This window comes from Mycothermus thermophilus (genome assembly GCF_041956435.1).
Source record: "Mycothermus thermophilus strain CBS 625.91 unplaced genomic scaffold VTJ04scaffold_2, whole genome shotgun sequence".
NCBI lineage: Eukaryota > Fungi > Ascomycota > Sordariomycetes > Sordariales > Chaetomiaceae > Mycothermus > Mycothermus thermophilus.
In genome coordinates this window covers 767441-787645 of record NW_027191428.1, presented here as the reverse complement: position 1 = coordinate 787645, position 20205 = coordinate 767441, and the positions used below count along the sequence as shown (strand labels likewise).

General features: G+C 58.7%; 9 protein-coding genes across 9 annotated transcripts; 5 read left to right on the top strand and 4 right to left on the bottom strand.

Moving 5' to 3' along the window:
- Positions 1 to 174: 174 nt before the first annotated feature.
- VTJ04DRAFT_2422 (uncharacterized protein) lies at positions 175 to 2373 on the bottom strand (the record flags this gene model as incomplete). Its single annotated transcript, XM_069360210.1, has 3 exons — positions 175 to 673; positions 731 to 2120; positions 2187 to 2373. The coding sequence occupies 3 exons, from the start codon at positions 2371 to 2373 to the stop codon at positions 175 to 177; spliced, it is 2076 nt and encodes a 691-aa protein (XP_069220943.1).
- An 85-nt stretch (positions 2374 to 2458) lies between these two features.
- VTJ04DRAFT_2421 (uncharacterized protein) lies at positions 2459 to 3154 on the bottom strand (the record flags this gene model as incomplete). Its single annotated transcript, XM_069360209.1, has 2 exons — positions 2459 to 2718; positions 2812 to 3154. 2 exons carry the CDS (start codon positions 3152 to 3154, stop codon positions 2459 to 2461), a joined length of 603 nt encoding a protein of 200 aa, XP_069220942.1.
- A 1687-nt stretch (positions 3155 to 4841) lies between these two features.
- VTJ04DRAFT_2420 (uncharacterized protein) lies at positions 4842 to 7114 on the top strand (the record flags this gene model as incomplete). Its single annotated transcript, XM_069360208.1, has 3 exons — positions 4842 to 5731; positions 5816 to 6342; positions 6414 to 7114. The coding sequence occupies 3 exons, from the start codon at positions 4842 to 4844 to the stop codon at positions 7112 to 7114; spliced, it is 2118 nt and encodes a 705-aa protein (XP_069220941.1).
- Positions 7115 to 8279: 1165 nt separating this feature from the next.
- VTJ04DRAFT_2419 (uncharacterized protein) lies at positions 8280 to 9783 on the top strand (the record flags this gene model as incomplete). The annotated part of the gene is made up of 4 exons (XM_069360206.1): positions 8280 to 8311; positions 8945 to 9077; positions 9408 to 9584; positions 9658 to 9783. The coding sequence occupies 4 exons, from the start codon at positions 8280 to 8282 to the stop codon at positions 9781 to 9783; spliced, it is 468 nt and encodes a 155-aa protein (XP_069220940.1).
- Positions 9784 to 9801: 18 nt separating this feature from the next.
- VTJ04DRAFT_2418 (uncharacterized protein) lies at positions 9802 to 11444 on the top strand (the record flags this gene model as incomplete). Its single annotated transcript, XM_069360205.1, has 2 exons — positions 9802 to 10253; positions 10307 to 11444. The coding sequence occupies 2 exons, from the start codon at positions 9802 to 9804 to the stop codon at positions 11442 to 11444; spliced, it is 1590 nt and encodes a 529-aa protein (XP_069220939.1).
- Positions 11445 to 12501: 1057 nt separating this feature from the next.
- On the bottom strand, positions 12502 to 14338 carry VTJ04DRAFT_2417 (uncharacterized protein; the record flags this gene model as incomplete). Its single annotated transcript, XM_069360204.1, has 2 exons — positions 12502 to 13239; positions 13310 to 14338. The coding sequence occupies 2 exons, from the start codon at positions 14336 to 14338 to the stop codon at positions 12502 to 12504; spliced, it is 1767 nt and encodes a 588-aa protein (XP_069220938.1).
- A 323-nt stretch (positions 14339 to 14661) lies between these two features.
- VTJ04DRAFT_2416 (uncharacterized protein) lies at positions 14662 to 15085 on the top strand (the record flags this gene model as incomplete). Its single annotated transcript, XM_069360203.1, has 3 exons — positions 14662 to 14664; positions 14740 to 14946; positions 15011 to 15085. The coding sequence occupies 3 exons, from the start codon at positions 14662 to 14664 to the stop codon at positions 15083 to 15085; spliced, it is 285 nt and encodes a 94-aa protein (XP_069220937.1).
- A 149-nt stretch (positions 15086 to 15234) lies between these two features.
- On the bottom strand, positions 15235 to 16401 carry VTJ04DRAFT_2415 (uncharacterized protein; the record flags this gene model as incomplete). The annotated part of the gene is made up of 4 exons (XM_069360202.1): positions 15235 to 15848; positions 15922 to 16059; positions 16116 to 16308; positions 16375 to 16401. 4 exons carry the CDS (start codon positions 16399 to 16401, stop codon positions 15235 to 15237), a joined length of 972 nt encoding a protein of 323 aa, XP_069220936.1.
- Positions 16402 to 16883: 482 nt separating this feature from the next.
- VTJ04DRAFT_2414 (uncharacterized protein) lies at positions 16884 to 20077 on the top strand (the record flags this gene model as incomplete). The annotated part of the gene is made up of 3 exons (XM_069360201.1): positions 16884 to 17805; positions 17877 to 18151; positions 18212 to 20077. 3 exons carry the CDS (start codon positions 16884 to 16886, stop codon positions 20075 to 20077), a joined length of 3063 nt encoding a protein of 1020 aa, XP_069220935.1.
- Positions 20078 to 20205: the final 128 nt, after the last annotated feature.

Sequence of the window (20205 nt, the reverse complement as noted above, 5' to 3'; positions counted from 1 at the left end):
CGGCGAAGAACGTGAAAAGTGAAGATGAAGAGAAACGGCCCTCCGCCACCGAAAGGTCGATGCTCCCTGCCCAATAAAATGAAGAAAAGCTAAACTAAAAGAATTAATCGCCAGTACCGGATCCCTGCGCGGCGGTACAACCCTGAAACATCGTCGTCAGGTCCGAGGACCATACTAAGGCCCCGGTCGCGATGCGGGTCCGCGAAGGGGGACTTGGAAATCCGGGTTCGAATCGAGGATTAGGTTGGTGGCCTGGTTCGTGGGACGCCTGGGGACGGGGCCGTTTCCGTAGCCTCCCCCTTGGATCGGAGGAGGCGATCCCGGGGGGTTCGGGTTCCATCTCGGGTTGATGGGGCGCTGGGAGATGGAGGTGAAGTTGGACCGATCAGAAGGGGCGGGGCTGCGGGAACCGGGGGGAATATCCTCGTAGGAGTTAGCGGTGGCGGCGAGGGGTGCATTCGTGGCCGGTCTCTGGGCGGGAGGTGGCTCGGCGAAGCGGGGGTCCACGTCCTCGTAGTACTCACCCGGGGCCATGCTCGGTTGTGACGGAGCGTTTCCAAGGTTTGTCGGAAGCTCCGCAGGCCCGGCGGCGTTGCTCAGCGGCGATGGGAGTCGCGGCGAGTTCCTGCCAGTGTTTTGGTTCCATGCCTGCCTCGGCGGGACATAGGTGTTTCTATCAAAGTCGGTCAGTAAGTTGGTCGCAGAAGGTTTCAGGGTAGATGTCACATACTCATCCTCCGTGTATCTACTGGCGTCGCTCATGTGCCGTTCAGGAGCGGCGGCCCTGGCCTGCTGCAGCGCGAGCATGCCGGCAACGTCCGAGTCACTATCCCGGATGTTATACTGGCCAAGACCGCGCGAAGGCCCTCCAGGGCCGGCTGGATTCGCGTCCATCTCCACTGCCTGGTTTGCAGGAGGGGGGATGCCATCGTCAATTCCGGGGAGGGGTGGAGGGGACTCGGCACGTGGAAGGTCCTCTTCCCGGGTCGGGGAGTAGGCATCATGGCCGCTGGACGACACATTCGGCATGGACGAGTTGTTTCCGTAACCCGGTCCCGGAGATTGCTGCCGGGGGCCATAAGGTCCAGGAGGCCCGTATGGGCCAGGTCCCCTCCTGTCATACGGACCAGGAGGCCCCTGATATGGCCCCCCGCGTCCTCTAGGTGGACCATAGCCACGGGGCGGAGGACCATAACCGCCCCTACCACCAGGCGAACCATACCCTCCGCGGCCAGGAGGGCCATAACCACCACGACCTCCCCGCGGTGGCCCATACCCATTGTAGCCACCTCTTCCGGGGCCAGGATAGCCTCCGCGTCCTCCGTAGCCACCTCTTGCCGGAGAGCCCATACGATCGTTTGACGGCACTCTCATAGGATAGGTTGCATCTTGTGGGGACAGCGGGTTGCCGTAGGGGTCTTGGGCGCCGGGCGAAGTCGACATGGAACGCGGCGGGATGGAATCGGATGCCACGCTTGGGTCGTTAACGTAAGTAGTCTGGTCTGAGACAAACGTGCCGGGAGAACGATTCGTCGGGCTCCTGGCGGTAAGGGGAATGCGCTCGTCGCTGCTCTGGTCGTCCTTCTTTTCGAATGTTGCAAACGCCGGCAAGCTGTCGGAAGGACCATTGGCGCCGCTGACCATGGGGAGGGTGGGCTGTGGCTCAGGCGAAACAGGGGGGGCGGCGGTGGCTGTAGCCAACTGGGCAGCAGCCTGCCGTCTGTAGTAGTTCTCGCCGCTCATCTCGGCGTTCTCAGCGATGCGCTTTGCCCTAGCCTTCCTGCCCACAACAGTCCTCCTCATCGCGCAGGAGATGAGGAAGCTCAGGGCCACCAGGATGGTGGCGGCCAAGACAACATAGGATCCCCATGCCAGGTGGGGCACGAACAACAAGACATCGACGAGGAAGCTCAACAGGCAGAGGAGGAAGTTGAGAATGCCGACCAAGAAGAGGACCAAAAGGTAGCGGGCCGAGTGGGAAGGGCTGTGGAAATGGGCGATGACAGCAAAGACGAACATGATAAGGGTCAGCAAGGCTGCGACCGGGTGGACGATGAGGAGAGAAGAAAGAGTGGAACGTGTCGAAGAGGGGAGATCGAAGTCCTTTTCATGAAGAGGCCCTAGGCAATGGTCATGTCAGCGCGCCATGAACATCTAGAGAACGAGAGGCTGTAGGTTGCACTTACGGACATCGTAGCCGATTTCGATGTCGGAGCATTTTTTTCCCTGGCAGTACCCAAATACACCAAACTTGACATCCTCCCAGGTGCTAAGGGGGATGAGGGTAATGATCGGGGTGGACAGGACCGAGAGAAGGAGGAGGCCAAATGCTGCAAAGAGCATAATCGAGAGCGGCGTCGCGGGGCGCAACATGGTGACGGTGGATCACCGGCGAGGTCGCCGGGGAGGGACGCCGTCGAGGTTGTCAAGAGGGAGACAGAATGGAAGCCAGCGTCGTTCAGACGCGGCTGGAGAGAAAGAAGGGCCCGATGGCCTGGTTGGCTCTGTTGGTTTGGTGATTGTGTCGCGTCAAAGGAGTCGAAGCATGCGAAACGAATGGAAGATTGGAGGTGGACGGTGCTGAGGTGTCGCGACACACATGGAAATTGAGAAAAAAAAATCCCAGCAGCAGTGTACCGAAGCAACGAGGGGAATGGAACGAGCGTCGGAAATTACGTGGAACGGAAGACGGAGACTTCGTGTAAGTGGCAGAGTTAACTCAGAGCCAGCGTTGGACTTGAAGATACATGTCGCCGTCTCGAGGCGTTAATCCATTGTACAGTCAACAGACAAGTCAATTGACCACCATACAGGACAGCGAAAGACGTGGTGCACACGCGATGCGAGGCAGTGGTGAGGTGATGAAGGACGGGGGGCCATGCCCTGGGGGAACGGAGGAGTGGAATGAAGCCAGAGCCCAAGAGGGAAATGGGACAGGGGGCACTTTCCTGCAGGGCGGGAGCAGTGGAGCAGCGGGGCCAGCCTGGCGGAGGCAGTGGAGAAGCAGCGTTACTTGGCTTTCTGGAGGCCGGCGCCTGCCCGACTTGGGGGCCTCGCCTCCCCGGCTGGGCCAATCAATGGCGGGGCCTGATATGAACGCGCCGACCTTGGAAGTCGCAGCTGGAAGGGCCGCAACCCGGGAAGTTGAGAACATCTTCCTATAGTAGGTCACTTCCACTTCCCTGTTCCAATCAATCAAAATCTCTAGAGTCGAGTCGCCACTAGCTTTGTCGTCGCTCAAGCTGGCTCAGCCACTACACATGACGTATCTGGTCCGGTACCCTGACATAGGTTCTTTCAGTGCTTTCCCTCGCCATGGCGTCTCCTCAACGGCTCGCGGACAGTTGCATCGACTCTCCCAGCCAACAGGCGACCTAGCGGAATCCTGCATGCAGGCCAGGACAAACGAAATGAGCCACCCCGAGCAGCCTAAAAGATCTTTCGGAATTCGGTCCCGCTATTCCATGCGTCCAGCCGCGGCCCACCACACTTGACAGCCAAGCTGACAGAGCCGACGCCTTGAGAACTCAAGGGCTGGGAGGGGATGCGTCCTCGTGAACCGTCCAACGCATTTGAGCGCAGCTTGAAGGACAAGTATGGACAGACTCGAAGAGTTGCCTCGCTAGCGCGCAGCGGCGAGTCGGGGCTGGATAAGCTCTGGGCGCGTTGTCTCACTGCCCGGCTACGCTGTGTCGCACTGCCCTGCTGCGGCCCGTTCTGGGCCTCCCAAGCAGAAATCCAGCCAACGGAGAGAGACGTCTGTGGAGTGGTTTTACACCCATACACCACTCCATACTCGGAGCAAGCTGTAGCGTGGGGTCGGGGTTTGGATCTACGAAACCACGCAGCGTTTGATTCCTCCAAGCCAGCAACCACTCGCTGCTATGGAGGCATGACCCTTCTTCATGTTCTAGAATTGTCAAGAGACACATGATCGGCACAGAGACACGTTGTCTCATGCAGCGCCTTCGAAGCCCAAGATGCTCAACTAGTCTGGGGGCTCAACAACTAGGTAAACTGGCCTCGCAACCACAGCCACGAATGTGACACCGGCCCCCTCATCAATGCCAGAAGATGCCGGCGGAGAGAGGTGTTGATGGAGAAAATGAAGTCTGAAGTCCCGCGCGGCAGTTGTTTCAAGGCCCTGACTGGTGGTGGGCCCGGCCAGTCTCATCCAGGCACCAAGGACTCCGGGCGCCGGCCTGCTTCAGATCTACGGTACCGCATAATCCGGTCACAACGGCATTGTCAGGGCTGATATGGGGCTGTTGAAATGCGCTGAAGCGCCGCATCTCTCAGCGACCTGAGGCAGTGCAAGGAGCTAATTAATCCCGTCAGACGGCGAACACTTGGCAAGTGGATGAATTGGGTAGGCGCCGTCCTTGCGCACTGAAGCACGAGAATTGAACAGCGACGTACGGCAGAGTAGCCGCTTAAGTACCATGTAGTTTGACATTTCGGCCAGGCCCACGGACTAGACCCGGGGCAGTGAGCGAACCTGGGACCGGAGTGAAGGAATCGGACTCGGCGAATGACGGCGAGAGTTCGGCCGGCCCCGAGCAAGATGACCCACTAAAAGTGGGACTCTCGGTGTCGTCAGCGGTAGGTCAACGAGGCGACTTGAACCAAACGGACATCCAGCAACGTCCAGTCCAGGTTCTTGTCCGGTCACCACCACAACCTCGGTCAACCCACGACAGAGAGAACATACCTCTTGACTGGAGCCAAACGGAAGTACATACTATGGACACGGCACGGTGAACTCTTGAAGACCTCCTGACCTCCAATTCACCAGCCAACTGCCCCGCCAACGCCGCTGCAGTCGCAGCTAGCAGGCGACAATGTGGCATCTCCGCAAGGCCGGCGCAGGCCGCACTCCCCTCTCCCCGACTAGCCGATTCTCGCTGTCCCGGCCCTTGACGACGAGGAGGATAGCAGTACCAACACCACCAAAACCCACATATCCGACGCTCCAATCCCTCGACCCCGTCCCTCCCCCTCCCCGCCGACCCCTCTCCTCCACCACCCCGCGCCGCTCCTTCATCACTCACTCTGGCCCGTTCGAACCCCTCAAACCACCTCCCCCCTCCGCCCTCGGCGCGCCCAAACCCGCGCGCGCCTTCCGCCGCACCCGCCGTTGGGCCCGCCGTCTCCTGCTCCTGACCGTCCTCCTCGGCGCGGCATGGGCCCTGGACCGCTCCCTATGGGCCTCGGGCATGGCGCGCTCCCTGCGCACCTTCGGCATGGGCCTGCTGGTCGCGGCCGACTACAAGCTCAACTTCCGCCCGGAGCCGCTACCCATCCCCCTGATCAATTGCCCCGGGGGCATCCCCGAGCTGCACCGCCGCAGCGCCGAGAGGCTGTCCAACCTGTTGCGCGAGAACGGGGGCTTGTATCTCAAGATCGGCCAGGCCGTGGCCATGCAGAGCGCCGTGCTGCCGCCCGAGTTTCAGAGGATGTTTGCGCGCATGTTTGACGACGCGCCGCAGGACCCGTGGGAGGATGTGGAGAAGGTGATACGGGACGACTTTGGCGGGAGGAGCGTGGAGGAGGTGTTTGGCGTGAGCTTTACGGGCGAGCCGGGCAAGGGGGTCATGGAGAGGGTCGCGAGGGCGAGCGCGTCGGTTGCCCAGGTCCATTGGGCCCGGTTACCGGACGGTAGAGAGGTGGCGGTCAAGATCCAGAAGCCCGAGATTGCCAAGCAGATTGGCTGGGACTTGTGGGCTTTCAAGTACGTTGCGCGATCCCTCCCTGCTTGCGCGTAGGGGCTACTACATACAGCGTGGGAAATGAGCTGACAGATTTTGCTGAATAGGGTTGTTATGAAGGCCTACACATGGTGGTTCGACCTCCCCCTCTACTCGCTCGTGCCCTTCATCTCAGAGCGGCTCGAGCTCGAAACCGACTTCGAGAACGAGGCGCGCAACTCGGAGCGCATGCGCGAGCTGGTCAACGGGGAGCCCAGTCTGCGCGGCCGCGTCTACGTACCGCCCGTCTACCCGGAGCTCAGCTCCAAGCGTGTCCTCACCACCGAGTGGATCGAAGGCGTCCGGCTCTGGGATAAGGAGGCGCTCACCGCGCCCTGGATCAACGGCTGGGGCCGGGGATCGATGGGCGTCCACGGCACGCCGCTTGAGGCCCCAGATATGGAAGCGATACGCCGCAAGCTGCGCGAGAACCCGCGCGGCGGCAATGGGCTTCTTATCAAGCCGGAACGGACGGAATGGCGGGGCCGGCGCGGCAGGGGTGGATTGGGAGTCTCGACAAAGGAGGTCATGACTACCATGATCGACCTGTTCGGGGCGCAAATATTCAAGTGGGGTGTTGTGCATTGCGACCCTCGTATGTTCACTCCTTTCTCTCTCTCTTTCTCTCGCCCTCAGCAGGATGGCGCTGACAAGATTGCTCTCCAGATCCGGGTAACATCTTCATCCGCCGGCTCCCCAACGGCCTCCCGGAACTGGTCCTCATCGACCACGGGTTGTACGTCTACATGAGCGACAAGTTCCGGCGCGAGTACGCCATCTTCTGGAAGGCGCTCATGACCTTCGACAACGACACCATCGGCAAGATCACGCGCGAGTGGGGGATCAAGGCGGCGGACCTGTTCGCGTCCGTGACGCTGCTCCGCCCGTACGAAGGCGGCGAGCAGCACCTGCAGCGCGAGATGCTCGCGGCGCTGGACGACACCAAGTCGGCCGCCCAGAAGCACTACGAGATGCAGCAACGCATGAAGCAGGGGATCCGCGACGTGCTGGCCGACGAGGACAAGTGGCCCAAGGAGCTCGTCTTCATCGGCCGCAACATGCGCATCGTCCAGGCCAACAACCAGTTCATGGGCTCGCCCGTCAACCGCATCAAGCGCATGGGCCAGTGGGCGAGCCGCGCGCTCTCCCAGGACCGCAGGCTGCCTATATACCGGCGGTTTGCCAACCTTTGGGACCATATCGTTTTTTCGGCCGTCTTGTTCCTGTCGGATGTGGCGTTTTACTTCTTCCGGCTGAAGCAACTGCTCGGCCTGGGCGGCGGCATGGAAGATGAGGTGGAGGAGAGACTCAAGGTGGTGGCTAAGGAGTTTGGTGTCGAGCTTCAGCACGATGTGTTTGCAGGTTGAGTGCCGTGAGAGAGAGCATTCAGCAGGGTCTTTGTACGATTCATGATGGATGGAACTGGCTTGTACATTTAGCATGAACGGGCGGATTTTAGCAATTGCGGATAGATAGGTATAGACATGCCAAAGAATGGATACCCCTTTGAAGAGAGAGTTAGCTCCAGACTGAGCTACGGAGCACACACAGCTTGTACGCGTCCGTATTGTGATCCTATCTCCGGTCATCCCAAGGTGAGCGATCGGCGCTGCAGCAGCCAGCTGAAATGTTGCCGATTGTGGGGTTGGTCCCAGTAACGACTCTACTCTCCGTAGCCCGACAGTGGAGGCCCATGGATGCGAAATGTGGGGCAAACGCGGCGACCGGGCTCTGAAACACGCCAGCTCAACTCAAATCTCTCGGCCCACAGCGCCCCAGGCCCGCCCCAGGCCAGGGACCTGCAGAAGCCGGGCGCTCTTCCATGCAGCATGCAGGGCAGCAGCTGCTGGTTAACTGCCGCTGCCGGCTGATGTGAAGCTGGACTGCCGGGTGTGAGATCAACTCAAAACATCATTTTGGAAACACCGCGTTTTCAACCTGGCCTCTAGGTTGTTAATATTTTTATTTAAAGACAGCGGATGACAGCCCCGTCGAGGCCAATGCTCTTCTTGACACTGTCTGGTCTTAACAAAAAGAGCTCGGAAGACTTGCACGTGGCTCCGTTGCCGTTTTGTGGAACACGGTCCCGGCTCCTCGCATCGACAGTGACAAGCGGCGCTCTTGCCCGGCGCTTACACGGAGAGAGACAGCTTTCCACCGAGCTCGGAATGGGCTGACAGCTGGTGTCTCACGGCTGCGAAGCCCAGACGTGATGAGATGGATTGCTGCGTCGGTGGTGGTGATGTCCTGGCGCATCGTCCGCCGTCCGCACTGTTCAACCGGGATCGGCAGCCGACGATTGGTCGGCCCGGCTTACACCAGCGTTGGGGGCTTGGGCTAATAGCCTGGGGGCCCGGGGACCATGTCGTCCGTTAGCGCACCTGTCGCTGTCCTGCAACGGAAAGGGGCCGATCAAGAGCCTGTGGAACCATGCTGTGGGAGCGAGCAAAACAAGCCGACGACAAGCATGCTGCGGGTGATGCATATGGAAACATCAAAGCTGAAGTGTGGCCTTCGAGAAGAGCTCGAAACATGGGGGACGGGGCAGGATCCACGGATGAATGGTCCGCTTAACCAGATGGTCAGACATTCTCTGCTGCCAGACGATCCGTGTTGGCTGTGTCGTCATCGACAACAAAACAGGTTCTTGTCGTCGTTGGATGATCTCCAACAGTGCTTTCGGTCGTTGCTTTACCAGGCGTGCTTGGCATTGATCCGGGGAAGCGAGTAGGCCGAGCGAAAGAGGAGACGAGGCCGAAGAGAGGTCGCAGAGAGTTGGAGTTGGGGCCATCTTGATGTGTGCTTAAACGTTAGCCTGTCCCTGGCCTTAATTGCACTCTGTTCCCCCATCGTGAGGTACCGAACCGTCAGATACCACTCAATCCCCTGGCGTCCAGCACCAGCCAATCTCCAGTCTTTCCCACGGCGTCTGCAGGCCATTGACCCATTGACGAGAACCTCCAATCTCCAATCTTTTATCCGTCGCGCCCCTGACGAGAACAGGCGCGCATCTTTCTTTTTCACACACCCCTCGCGCCTTGTCCAACGGCTGCCCACCAACAGCCGACCTTCTCCAAGTCACAAGGCATTTGTTGGAGGCTTTGTCAACTCACCTCATCACATTTTTCTTCGACTCGGTCCTTTCCTTTGCTCGACTGCTTCTTGCTTGGGCTGGGCTCTCTCCGTCAACTCTTTAGTGCACGCGCTTTCTCCCCCCCGCGTCTCCTGCCCACCGTCTTACGCGCAACGTCGCGATTCCCACGTCCGTGGCTTCGAGCCATTGCCAACGAGCAAAGACGGCGAAGCGTCTCTGGTGACAAGGACCTCAAGGTAAGTCAATATGAATCCAATGGCGTATCTGTTGTGAGCGAATTCAAGTTGTCTTGTCTGCATCTCGGCGACGTCGATTGCGGTGCATCCGATGAAGCTGGGGTTGCCGGCGCAAACAAGTTGGGATGAAAGTTCTCCATCGTGTTGCGCAGCAGCTTGTCGCAGTCAAGAAGGCAGCAGAACATGGCAACCTGGGCGCTGCTATAATTCCCTGTGAAGAGGACTTGACGTATTGCCGCTGCGGACGTCGTCTTCTGTCGATACCTCTCCTGTACCTGTCCCCTCGAGTTGCTGTGGTGATGTTGCTAACACGCCAGTCCCATCAACCAGGTGTCTCACGTCGCAGAGCAAGTCTCGAGCGCGCTCATCACGGAAAAGAAGATAGCAGAGCTTAAGAAGGATCCTCTTGTTGTTCGACCACGGAACTGTGTTCCGATTTCTCATTGTCACGTCTACTTGGTACTTACCGGACCTTCCCCATTCTTTCCTGCGATTTGCTACAGGAAGGTGAGCTCTGGCAGACCCCTCCTTCCCCGTTCCTCCACCAGGTTGGCTGGGTCTAATGGACATCCCCAACCAGGCCCGACTGTTGTCCAGTCCTTCCTTCCCTCACCTGCTCAGGTCTACCTGCGAGACCTCAGTGCCTGCCTTTCATTGTGCAAGCCGGTTGCCAGTCCATGTTAGGCGGCGCCCGATAATCCATTGAATTCGAGTCCACCAAGCGATGACCACGCCGCCTCGTCGCACCAGTTTCGGGATGTTACTACGACGCAGCAAGAGCAACGACCTGAAGAAGCAGGCCGCCAGGGAAGCCGAGCGCCAGCGCGAGGCTGTTCCCAGGTCGCCCCCTCGCCTTCCCTACCTCTTCAATGATGGCCAATCTCCTCAATTGGGACTCGGCGGAGATCGTCCCAATTCTCTCGCCATCGTTTCGGGTAGAATCGACCCCCAGATGGCCTCGACAAACATGGCGCCCCAAGCCCCCCGCCCTTCGATCGAGCCCTCGCGCTCCGTCGTGAGCGTTCCCGTCCCTCCGATTCCGAACGGCGGCTTCGACCCGTATGCCGGCACCACCAGCATGGCGCATCGTGGCCGCTACAGTTATGCCAGCAGTGCCGTCAGTACCATCAACAGCCCTAGGAGGGTCCGGAGAAGAAAGGATCCCACGCCCTTCAAGTATGTTCCCAGCCCACCGCTCCCTGCCCTCAGCGACTGACCATCACCCTTAGCATCCTGATCGTTGGTACGACCAATTCTGGAAAAACGTCGTTTCTCGAGTTCCTCAAGACCGCTCTCGCCCTTCCGGCCAAGAAGCGGGCCAGGAACGCAGAGCACGAAGATGTGGTTCCCAAGGCGCCACCTGTTGGCAACTTCATTCCTCACTACCTCGAGACCGAAATCGACGGTGAGCGCGTTGGCCTGACTCTGTGGGATTCGGAAGGCCTGGAGAAGAACGTGGTGGACCTTCAGCTCCGCGAGATGTCAAGCTTCATCGAGAGCAAGTTTGAGGAGACGTTCAACGAGGAGATGAAGGTTGTTCGTTCCCCGGGGGTACAGGATACCCACATCCACGCAGTCTTCCTCGTCCTCGACCCGTCCCGACTCGACCGGAACATCGCTGCCGCCAAGGCTGCCTCGATCCAGAACGGCACATCGCATTATCCCCACGCTCGCGTCCTCGGCGCCCTCGATGAGGACCTCGACCTCCAAGTCCTGCGGACCCTACAGGGCAAGACCGCTGTCATCCCCGTCATCAGCAAGGCCGATACCATCACTACCAAGCATATGAACATCCTCAAGAGGACCGTGGCCGAGAGCCTCAAGAAGGCGAACCTGGATCCGCTCGACTCCCTGGGTCTGGATGAAGACGAGGACGACTCAAGCCCCGATTCCGATGATAGGATCGCGGAGGAGCCCGAGGAGGAGGTGGAGCCCCAGAACGGAGAGCTGGTGGGCCAAGCTGTAACGACCCCCGAGCCTGGCTTTGACGGCGAGGTTCCCGTCGGCGAGACCGAGGGCGCGTATCCGACCGAGAGCCGGGGATCGACACCGAAATCCAAACGACTCTCGGGCGGCTCCATCCGGCGGTCCAAGGCCGTGGCCGAGGAGAGCGTCAAGGAAGACGAGGTGCCTTTCCTGCCCATGTCGATCATTAGCCCGGACATTTACGAGCCCGAGGTCATCGGCCGCCAGTTCCCCTGGGGCTTTGCGGATCCATACAACGAGGAGCACTGCGACTTTGTCCGCCTCAAGGAGACCGTCTTCAGCGAGTGGCGTTCCGAACTCCGCGAACTGAGCAGGGAGCAGTGGTACGAGGGCTGGAGGACGAGCCGGCTCAAGCAACACGGTGCCAAGGTCCGCCGGTGAGATTTGCGTGCACGGGAGCGGCGTTGATAAGATTTACCGTTCTGGGGGGCCGTCCCACCGCACGTAGCTGCCGTGTGGCCTTGGTGCCACATTCCAGTAGCCCGTTGATTTTTCTCTTCCCGACCAATATCCAGTCCCAGCGACATCATATCCCGTTTCCGCTTTTCCTTTGCGTCAGCAAATTTCCACCACCCTCTCCAGTCTTGACGACTTTGTCTTTTTGCAAGTTACATAACGACTTATCTGGCTAGGAACGAGCTGCAGTCGAAGTGGCCGTGCTGTGTAACCCTGACATACGCATCCTTTGAGCTTGGACTTCTAAAGTATCTTTGGGTTGTAGGATGGGGGAAACAGACACATGCTCGCTGCGCTTCGTCTCTTGGTTGATTCAGATTCATGTATCACTGGAGGAAGGCTGTTGTTATTCCTTGTTTTTCGATTACGGCCAAAATACCTCTCTGACCGATAAAAATACCCCCGTTAACCTTTTTCTTCTGTTGTCTATTACTACTACCCCCGAGCCGGCTTTACTGTGTAGTTGCCTTTTTTTATTCTCTTCACCTGTCTTCCCTGCAAAACATTACACACAAAACAAGATCGATCAACTCAAAAGCAGGCAGTTCAACAACCTTTCTGTAGTTGGATGGAATTACGCTGGGCGCGCCACTACACTTTTTCCGTTGAGTCTACTTCATGATTGTTCCCTTCAAAACGTTGGGTGGCTGGCTGGCTGGTTTTCTTTTTGTTTTTTGTTTTTTTTCTGTTCGTCATCGCCCGTCGGGGTAGATCCCCCGGTTGTACCTGTGCCTAGGAAGCCTCGAGTTTGTCTAAATAGCCCGCGATCGATGAAGTTTAGGGCGTGGACAGAATGAGGGTAGTACTGCACAGTAAAATGAGAATGGCAGTCATTGGCGATGCATTAAACCCTCCCAGATCCGTGTATTAACTATGCGAAACTGGACAACGACAAAACACCTTGTCCAGAGATGTCCGTCCATATCTCACCATCAAGACCTATCTATCTGCGCTCCTCCCCGTCAACCTGGAACCGCAGCTCTCAAGACTGCGACAGCATCTCTAGCCGCACGCGATACTTGCCCTCCCACTCCCTCACCGCGTCCTCCAACGAGGTGATCAGCGCGCCGATATCTTTGGCGCGGTATCTCCTCCCCGTCGTCGTCGTCGTTGTCGTCGTTGTGGTGGCGCTCCCTTCCCCATTGGAAGAAGGAAGATTGACCTCTTCAGCAGCACCTCCCTCCTTTCCGCCCTCATCCCGATCCAAAACCGCCTCAAAAAGCGCCTCGTCGCTGTGAACGTCCAAGCCCATCTTCTTGCGCTCGGGGAGGTGGACCTCCTCGCGGTGTCGCGCGAAGGAGGCGTCGGCGCAGGACCGCGAACACCACGCCGTCGGCTGCTTGAGGGTGGTGAGGCACTCGGTGCAGAAGCAGACTTCTGCTGGCGTTGTTGCTGGAGATGTTGTTGAGGATGGTGATGTGGTTGTTGCTGTTGTTATTGGTTCTGAGGTTGCTGGGGCCGTTTGGGTTGTGTCTTCTGCCGGTGGTGGTGGTGGTGGTGGCGGCGGGGCGTCGGGCATGTCCGTGTCTTCTTGGTTGGGGGCTGAGGTTGGGTTTGCTGCTGCTGCTGCTGCTGCTGCTGCTGCTGCTGCTGCTGCTGCTGTATCTTTGTCGAGGGTTGGGTTGGCGCCGTTGGGGCCCTGATGTTGGAGTGGCTGGAGGGGTTTGCGCTGCAGGCAGTCTCGCCCGGCGGAACACTCGTGTGTTTGGGTATGTGGAGCCTGTGAGAGGGGTTATAGTGCATTAGCCAGATGTATTTGATGACGAGGAACAATCGTGCCCGAGACTTACGCGGCCCTCCTTCTCGCACTTCTCGGAGCAAAACACGGTCTGCTTGTCGCGAACGCCAGCGGCGACGAAGATTGCGCAGAGGCTGCAGCAAAAGAACTCGCTCGTGACGGGGATCTCTCCACAGACGGCGCAGCCAGGGAGTTCGTACAGCTCGTCGGGCACCTTCATCTGAGCGAGACTCTCGCGGCGACGAGCCCGACGAGTCTTTTGCGCCTCATGCGCGGCCCGCGCCCGCCTCAGCTCGTCCAGCCGCTGCTTCAGCTTATCCGTCTGCTCGCGGACGCCCGTCGCCGCCTGTCGATCCTCCAGAATCCGATCCACAACTTGCTCCATCGACAGGCTGTGGTTCCGCAGCAGCTCGAGGTACTTGCGATTTTCTTCGGGAACCGAGCCGTCGGCGTCGGAGAAGAAGGCCTGTTCCAAGACGGCGACGGCGGCCGCGTGGTCGCCCGACGCAACGGCGGCGGCAAGCCTCTTGGGCAAGTCTGGCGCCGCTTCTGGCGCGTCATCTGCGGACGCCAACGGCCCTTTGCTGAGGATATCGGCGATCTCGCGCGCGAGCACGACCGGGTCCGCCTTCGCCGTTACCGACGCCAGGTCCTCGAGCTTCTCGAACACGACGCCCTGCTCTGCCGGGTCTTCCACCATCAGACGGAGGATGCAGCCGCGCACCGTCTCGGCGTACCACCGGCTGCGCTCCTGGTTGACGCGGTCATCGACGGTCTGCGGCGCGATGTCGTAGGCCTTGGCCGAGTTGAGCAGCTGGTCGAGGTCGGCGAGGAAGGCTTTGCGCGTGGTGAGCCATTCTTGTTGGGAGAACAGTGGCTGGTCGGGGAGGGACCGGGTGGGGTCCAGGAATCGGGTGCGGAAGGCTTCGACGAGAGCGCCATAACAGTCGGCGCATTCGATCAGGGACTTGGGGTCTTCGCCATGCTGGGCGCGGCAGTTCTCGCTGATGCGTTGGGCTTCGGCGGTGAAATGCTCGTTTCTTGAGGAGGTGACGGCGGCCTGGAATAAGAGTTCGGGCATGGTGGAAGGGACGCCGAAAGCGGCGTCTGGCTCGGGTCTAAGAAAGAGGAGGGAGGGTTTGGAGATGTGATGGTGCAAGGTGAAAGGGTGGCCCACCGAGCACCGCCAGGCGGAACACACCGGCTGACCGGGGGCGAGCCGTTGCAGCGCCGAGACAGCCTTGTGGGGCCAAACCAAAACATCCGACGGGATGTGAAGACGACAAAATTCAGTAACGTTACGCTATTTTACCTCAACGCGCAACACTTGGTCTCCCTGCAACTGTTCGCGATCCGGGTCTCTGACATCTCCAGAAAACAACCTCGTGTCGCACGCATCAAAACATGGTATGCTCCCACATATTTACCTCTCCACGGGCTCGCCCACGTCTCCGCGTTCAATTCTAACCATCGCCATCACAGGCCGACAAACTCCGCACTCAGCAGGAGCTCGAGCGGCTCCAGGCCAAGTTCGTCGGAACGGGCCATCCGGACACGACCAGCTGGGAGTGGAAGTCCAACATCTATCGCGACACGTATTCGAGCATCGCTGGGCATCCTCCGCTCCTCTCATACCTGGCACTGGCAGAAAATGAGCCTGTTGCCAAAGTGCGCGCTCGCATGATCCGCGTACGTGACTGAGCTGCATCTTGCGGAGATCACCTCCCATGCTAACAGGTGCCATCGTTTGCAGAAAATGTTCCATCCAGTTGGCCCTCCGCCGCCGAGAGAGGAAGATATGTATATCGAGCCGCAAGGCAAACAATAAGACGCACAGCACTCGAAAGCAGGAAAATGCGGTGTCTCTAATGGCCGTCTCGAAGGCGAGCAATTCATGCGCCCTCTCTACCACCGTAACGCATCTATTCCAGCCACCACCATACGAGCGCGCAAGATCCCTTATAATCAAAATCAAATTCATCCCGCCCAGTTCCTGGCTGATCGACGCACACTCGGGCCCGGATCACCATCCGGAGGCGCCTCTTCCACCTCTTCTCCATCTTGCCCCGACGCGGCGCCGGACTCGCGGCCTTTGATTTTGAGGCTCGTCTCCAGCTGTTTCTCCAGGTCGGGATTGGTGTCGTCGTACACAGCTCGCACAAAGTTGGCAATGGCCTCCTTGGGAACCTCCACCTTGCCGCGCGGCCCGACATACCACATGGTGCCCTCGTCGTCACCCGCGGACCTCGACTCGGTCACCTTCACCAAATAACCCTGTTTTACCATGCGCTGGAGCACGACATCCGTCTTTTCACTGGGCCTGGCACCGTCGTGAGGGTTCATGCTCGGCATGTTCTCGGCAATGTTGAGCCGCGAGAGGTGACGGCGCAGGCGTGCGTCGCTCAGCTCTCCGCCGCTCAGGGTGATGATGGTTATGATGGTGGTATACAGCGAGATATAGGCTGCCTCGCCATCGGCGGACTCGACTTTGGAGGGAGTGAGGATGTGTGATGACCTGTATTCTTCGGGGAGGACGGAAACGAGGACGTATGCCTTGGATGCTGGTTCCTTCTGGCTTTGGGATTTCGCGGCTGGGAGGCGGAACTGCGTGTTAGCTGTTTCCACAGTGAACTGACCAAGAGAAGACTTAGCAAAGAAGCATACCTCTCCTCTTCTGCTCTGCTGTCATAAGGCTCCTGTCCCTCGCCGGAAGCTCAACCATTTCCATGCCGAAAGTTGCCCGAAGCTGTTTCTGGGCGCCGGCAAAGACTTTCTTGAATGCTCGTCCTCGCGGACCCATCACTGTATGGATGTGGTCAGTAGGCGATTCTCGTCAGAGGAATGGCTGGGAATCGTACCCTTTTCTCGAATGCCCTCTCTTCGAATCGGAGTCCGCGAGAACTCGCATGCAAGCGCATACCGTACGAGGCTCTTGATCATGCTGCTCAGTTCTCCGTCGGAGCTGGCGTCGTCCATGGGCTCGTCGCCTTCGTCGTCAACGTCGTCGACATTGTCCTGCATCTCGACATCCTCCTCATCCTCCTCGACAAGCTGACATTGGTTAGTCACCGGTACCCAGACCCCCATTCCAAACGCCAAACAAAAGGAGGAGCTTACCTGCGGCCGTCTCCTCGGTGGCGGCATGGTGTCTGAAACGCCAAGTGGTGGTTAACTGTTGAAATACCTAGGTACGAGGTAAACACTTGAGAGCCAGAGATTAAGTGGTTGGGTCCCTTCTGGCGGTCAATTGGCTTGTGCTTGAATCCGCCCGTCTGAAAGACGCGGGGCAACTGCCGCGTCCAACCCCCTGTCACTGCCGGGTCGCGTTTCTGTTACGGCTGGAGTTTGCCGTGTCTGGGGTGGGATGGTGGAGCCAATGTGGATCCCAAACGGAGGTCCCACCACGGTGGACCAGGGCCGACCGTACCGGGCTCCGGGAGGAGGGACCCACTCAAAAGTTTTGCCCATCCCAAACGTCCATGGAAGACACTTGATCCACTGCTCCAACGCCTTTCAGTACATCATTTTCCTTGCAGCATGCTCTTCATCTCTTGATTTCTTGATCAGGAGACTTCGTAATGCTACAGCGAGGCGCAGCTGGCTCGAATTAACACCCCCCACCTCCCATGTTGAGCCGCGGTTTGGCCGGAGCCCGGAGCACGGTGTGCTTGCAATGCCGTCTCCGGCTGGCCAGGGCCGCGAGACTGGCCTACGCCCCGATCCCCAGGACTGCCGTCTCGAGGTCCAACATAGCCCGGCGATACTTCAGCGAGCATGCGGCCCCCCGAGAACTTCAACATAGGGACGAGGAACTTGACTCCGAGACCAGTCCAGACCCCGACGATGACCAACCCCCCGACATCTATTACCCCTCAGACGACCAGGCTCACTGGAGGTATCCCCGGTCAATGCGCCGCAGCTACATATCCAGAGGACATGTCTTGACTCCCGAGGAGAGAGGGCTTGGCGTCGACATGCTGGGGAAGCCCGGGTCGGCAATCGTGCTCAGGGAGAAGTTTACCATCAAGAAGCGCGAGCCACAACTGCCCCTCGACCAGCCCATCAACCAAGATGTCGATTTGTCGTCCCTCTTGGACGGTGCCTCGCAGCCCGTGCCAAGCGAGGTGGTGAAGCACATCCAAGAGTTGAAGCCGGAGGAATCCGTCCTTCCCAGCGAAATATTCAACGAGCTTATCGACAAACTCGTGAAGGGCTTCACCCGTGCCCAGCTGAAACAGTACATGGTGCATCATGACGAGGTTAGGCAGTCGATCCAACAACAACAACAACAAGAAGAAGAAGAACAATGGCCGTCGTCAAACCCGCCGTGGGTGGTTTGGAAAAAGCGCTGGACGCCTGCCGTCGAAGCCCCCCTGCGCGAGCTTGGGGCGCATCTCCAGGGCTACATCACCCGAGACATGGCTCCAAAGACACGACTGGCAGTCCGCTTGGTGCGCGAGTGCTGGGGCGTGGAGAACGAAGCTGTCGTGAACAATATTGGTTCTCTCACCATGAAGCTACGCGATGTTGAATTCGAGTTGTTGACCCGTAAGTGGCCTGGACACTTCTTGTTCGCTGACGCCAAAATCCTTGCCGCTTTGCTGACACTCGCCCGGTAGTTGGCAATAAGAGGTGGTTCGAAGGAACCCACAAGCACATCCTTGAGAAAGTCAAGGAAGTTCGACTTGTTCGCGAAAACCAGACCGTTTCTGTCCTGGCTCCGATGGTTCCCGCCGAGAAAATCGTCCAGCGAATTCACGAGGTGGTGTCCCTGTGCAGGACGGAAGAGGTCCCCGTCGACTTGATATCCTCCGCGCCACTACATCCAAATGTCCTTCAGGAACTTGGACAAGTGACAAACACTGTGCTACGACTTCAGCCGTCTGGGAAAACGGTACGTTGGCCCAACCAACCCGGAAGTCCCCCTATCAATGACTGATAAACGGGTTGTTAGTTGACCGTGTCCTGGATTCACCAACCGCGGCGGAACGAGGACTATGAAACCGCATGCGACACGGTCATCCGTCTATTGCGCAATGCCTTCGATTCTAATCCTCGAGTCACCACTGCTTTGGCGGTCCTTCCGGGAGGTCTTGAGGGATCTTGCCGATGGGTTCCCCTGAGCAATCGGGGTTCGGAGAAGTGGCCGTGGCACGAACGGCTGCAGCATTGGGAGAGATGGACCTTACCGATCAAGCCGGGGTTCGGAGATCCCGCGGCCCGAAGAAGCCACATCCCGGACGACTTTCTGCCTTTCGACTTGGGCTCCGCATTATTGCCTGAGCCCATGCCGCCAGCAATCCCTCCACCAAGCTGGTCATCCGAGCCCAAGACAGAGACACTGGCGCTCTTTGGGCAAATCGCCTTCTCTCGATCGAAATCACAATCCATGTCATCATTGCTGACACCAGCCTCTGTTCCCAAGCTGGAGGCTGGCCGCCCGCGCACCTTCTTCCCCTCGATGCCCCCGCTCCCCAACCTCTGGCGGTTGAAACACAACCTTCATGAATCGGGTCTTTGGCACACTTCCATTGTTCTCCGCTTCGTTCCTTCCCACGGTAGCGCCCCGCATCTTAGGAACACTGCCCCAGATCTCGAGCTCCGCATCGAAGCCGACCACAAGGAAATCAAGGAGATTTCTTCTCTACGAGCCATCCAGTCCACTTTCATCGGCGATGTTCTTTTCCCCTCGGCTGCCGTCGATACTCGCCTCGTTCAGCATCGTTTCTACCACCTCCCAGGCACGGGCGTGGACCATCATGTCCCAGCCATAGCCGAGTTCCTGAAGAAGTCTGATTTGCGTCCTTGGGACGGCAAGCTCACCACTCCACGGTCTATGCCCGGAGTCCGCCTTCCACGGCACTTCCTCTACAACGCCGACGCGCCAAACACTGCCATAACACCCTCTACCACCGCCAACACCGAGCCTTCTTCCTCCGATTCCTCCGAATCATCCAACCTTTCCGACCCCAACAACTTTGTCGAGGTCGATTACGACTTCGCCTCCATCGAGATCCGCCGCGCCGTGGCGAGCGAGTACCAAGGCCTCAAGATGCGCTACACCAGCATCCAGGCCGGCTTGCGCGGCGGCGAGCGCGCCGAGCTCTCCGTCGAGGCGGCCCGCGTCAACTGGCACGGCTGGAAGATGATCGCGAAAGAGTTCGGCCTGATCAAAGAAGAGGAAGAAGAAGACGGGAATTCCCTTTTTGAGCAACAAAGTGATGACCCGTTCGCCAACAACGACGCCGACGCGGTCCCCGCCTCCGGCGAGGGCGAGGGCGAAGGCAAGGAGGAGGAAGGTTCCATCTCATCCTTCTTCGGTGCGCAGGAAGAGAATCCGAGGTCCTCAGGGGAAGAGGGAGAGATCTCCATCTCGAAGGAGGAGGAGCAGAAGAACCTGTCCGAAGAAGTAGCACCAGCAAGCGAACAACAACAACCACAACAACAGGAGCAACTCCCCGTCCCGACTGCAGAGCCTCCCAAAGTCCCCATCTCCCCCGACTCAATCTCCCCATTTCCCCTCCCCAAGGATGTCAAGCGGGAAGAAGACCTCAGCGCCTCTTGGCAGATCGAAGACGACACGACGGCGGCGTGGGACATCGCGGAAGAACCGGCTACAGAGGAGAAGGAGGGAGAGCACGATGGGATGATGGCAAAGGAGCTCCAAGACCTGTACGAGGCGACACGGAGGGAGGCGCCCGTCCGCCGCATCCCCGTCCCCATGCTGCCCGTCGAACCCAAGTGGTTCCTCTCCGTCGTGCGGAACATTGTCAACGAGATGGGACCGTTGAAATGGCATTCCCAGGGCAGGAGGAGGTAGATGAGACGAGGAAGAGAGGAGGTAAAATGATGACAACAACAAAATCATGGCATGTCTGTATCATAGTGTACGATAGGTTAGACTACCATCTCCTGTATATCCTGATTATGATGAGGGCTTGGTATTTG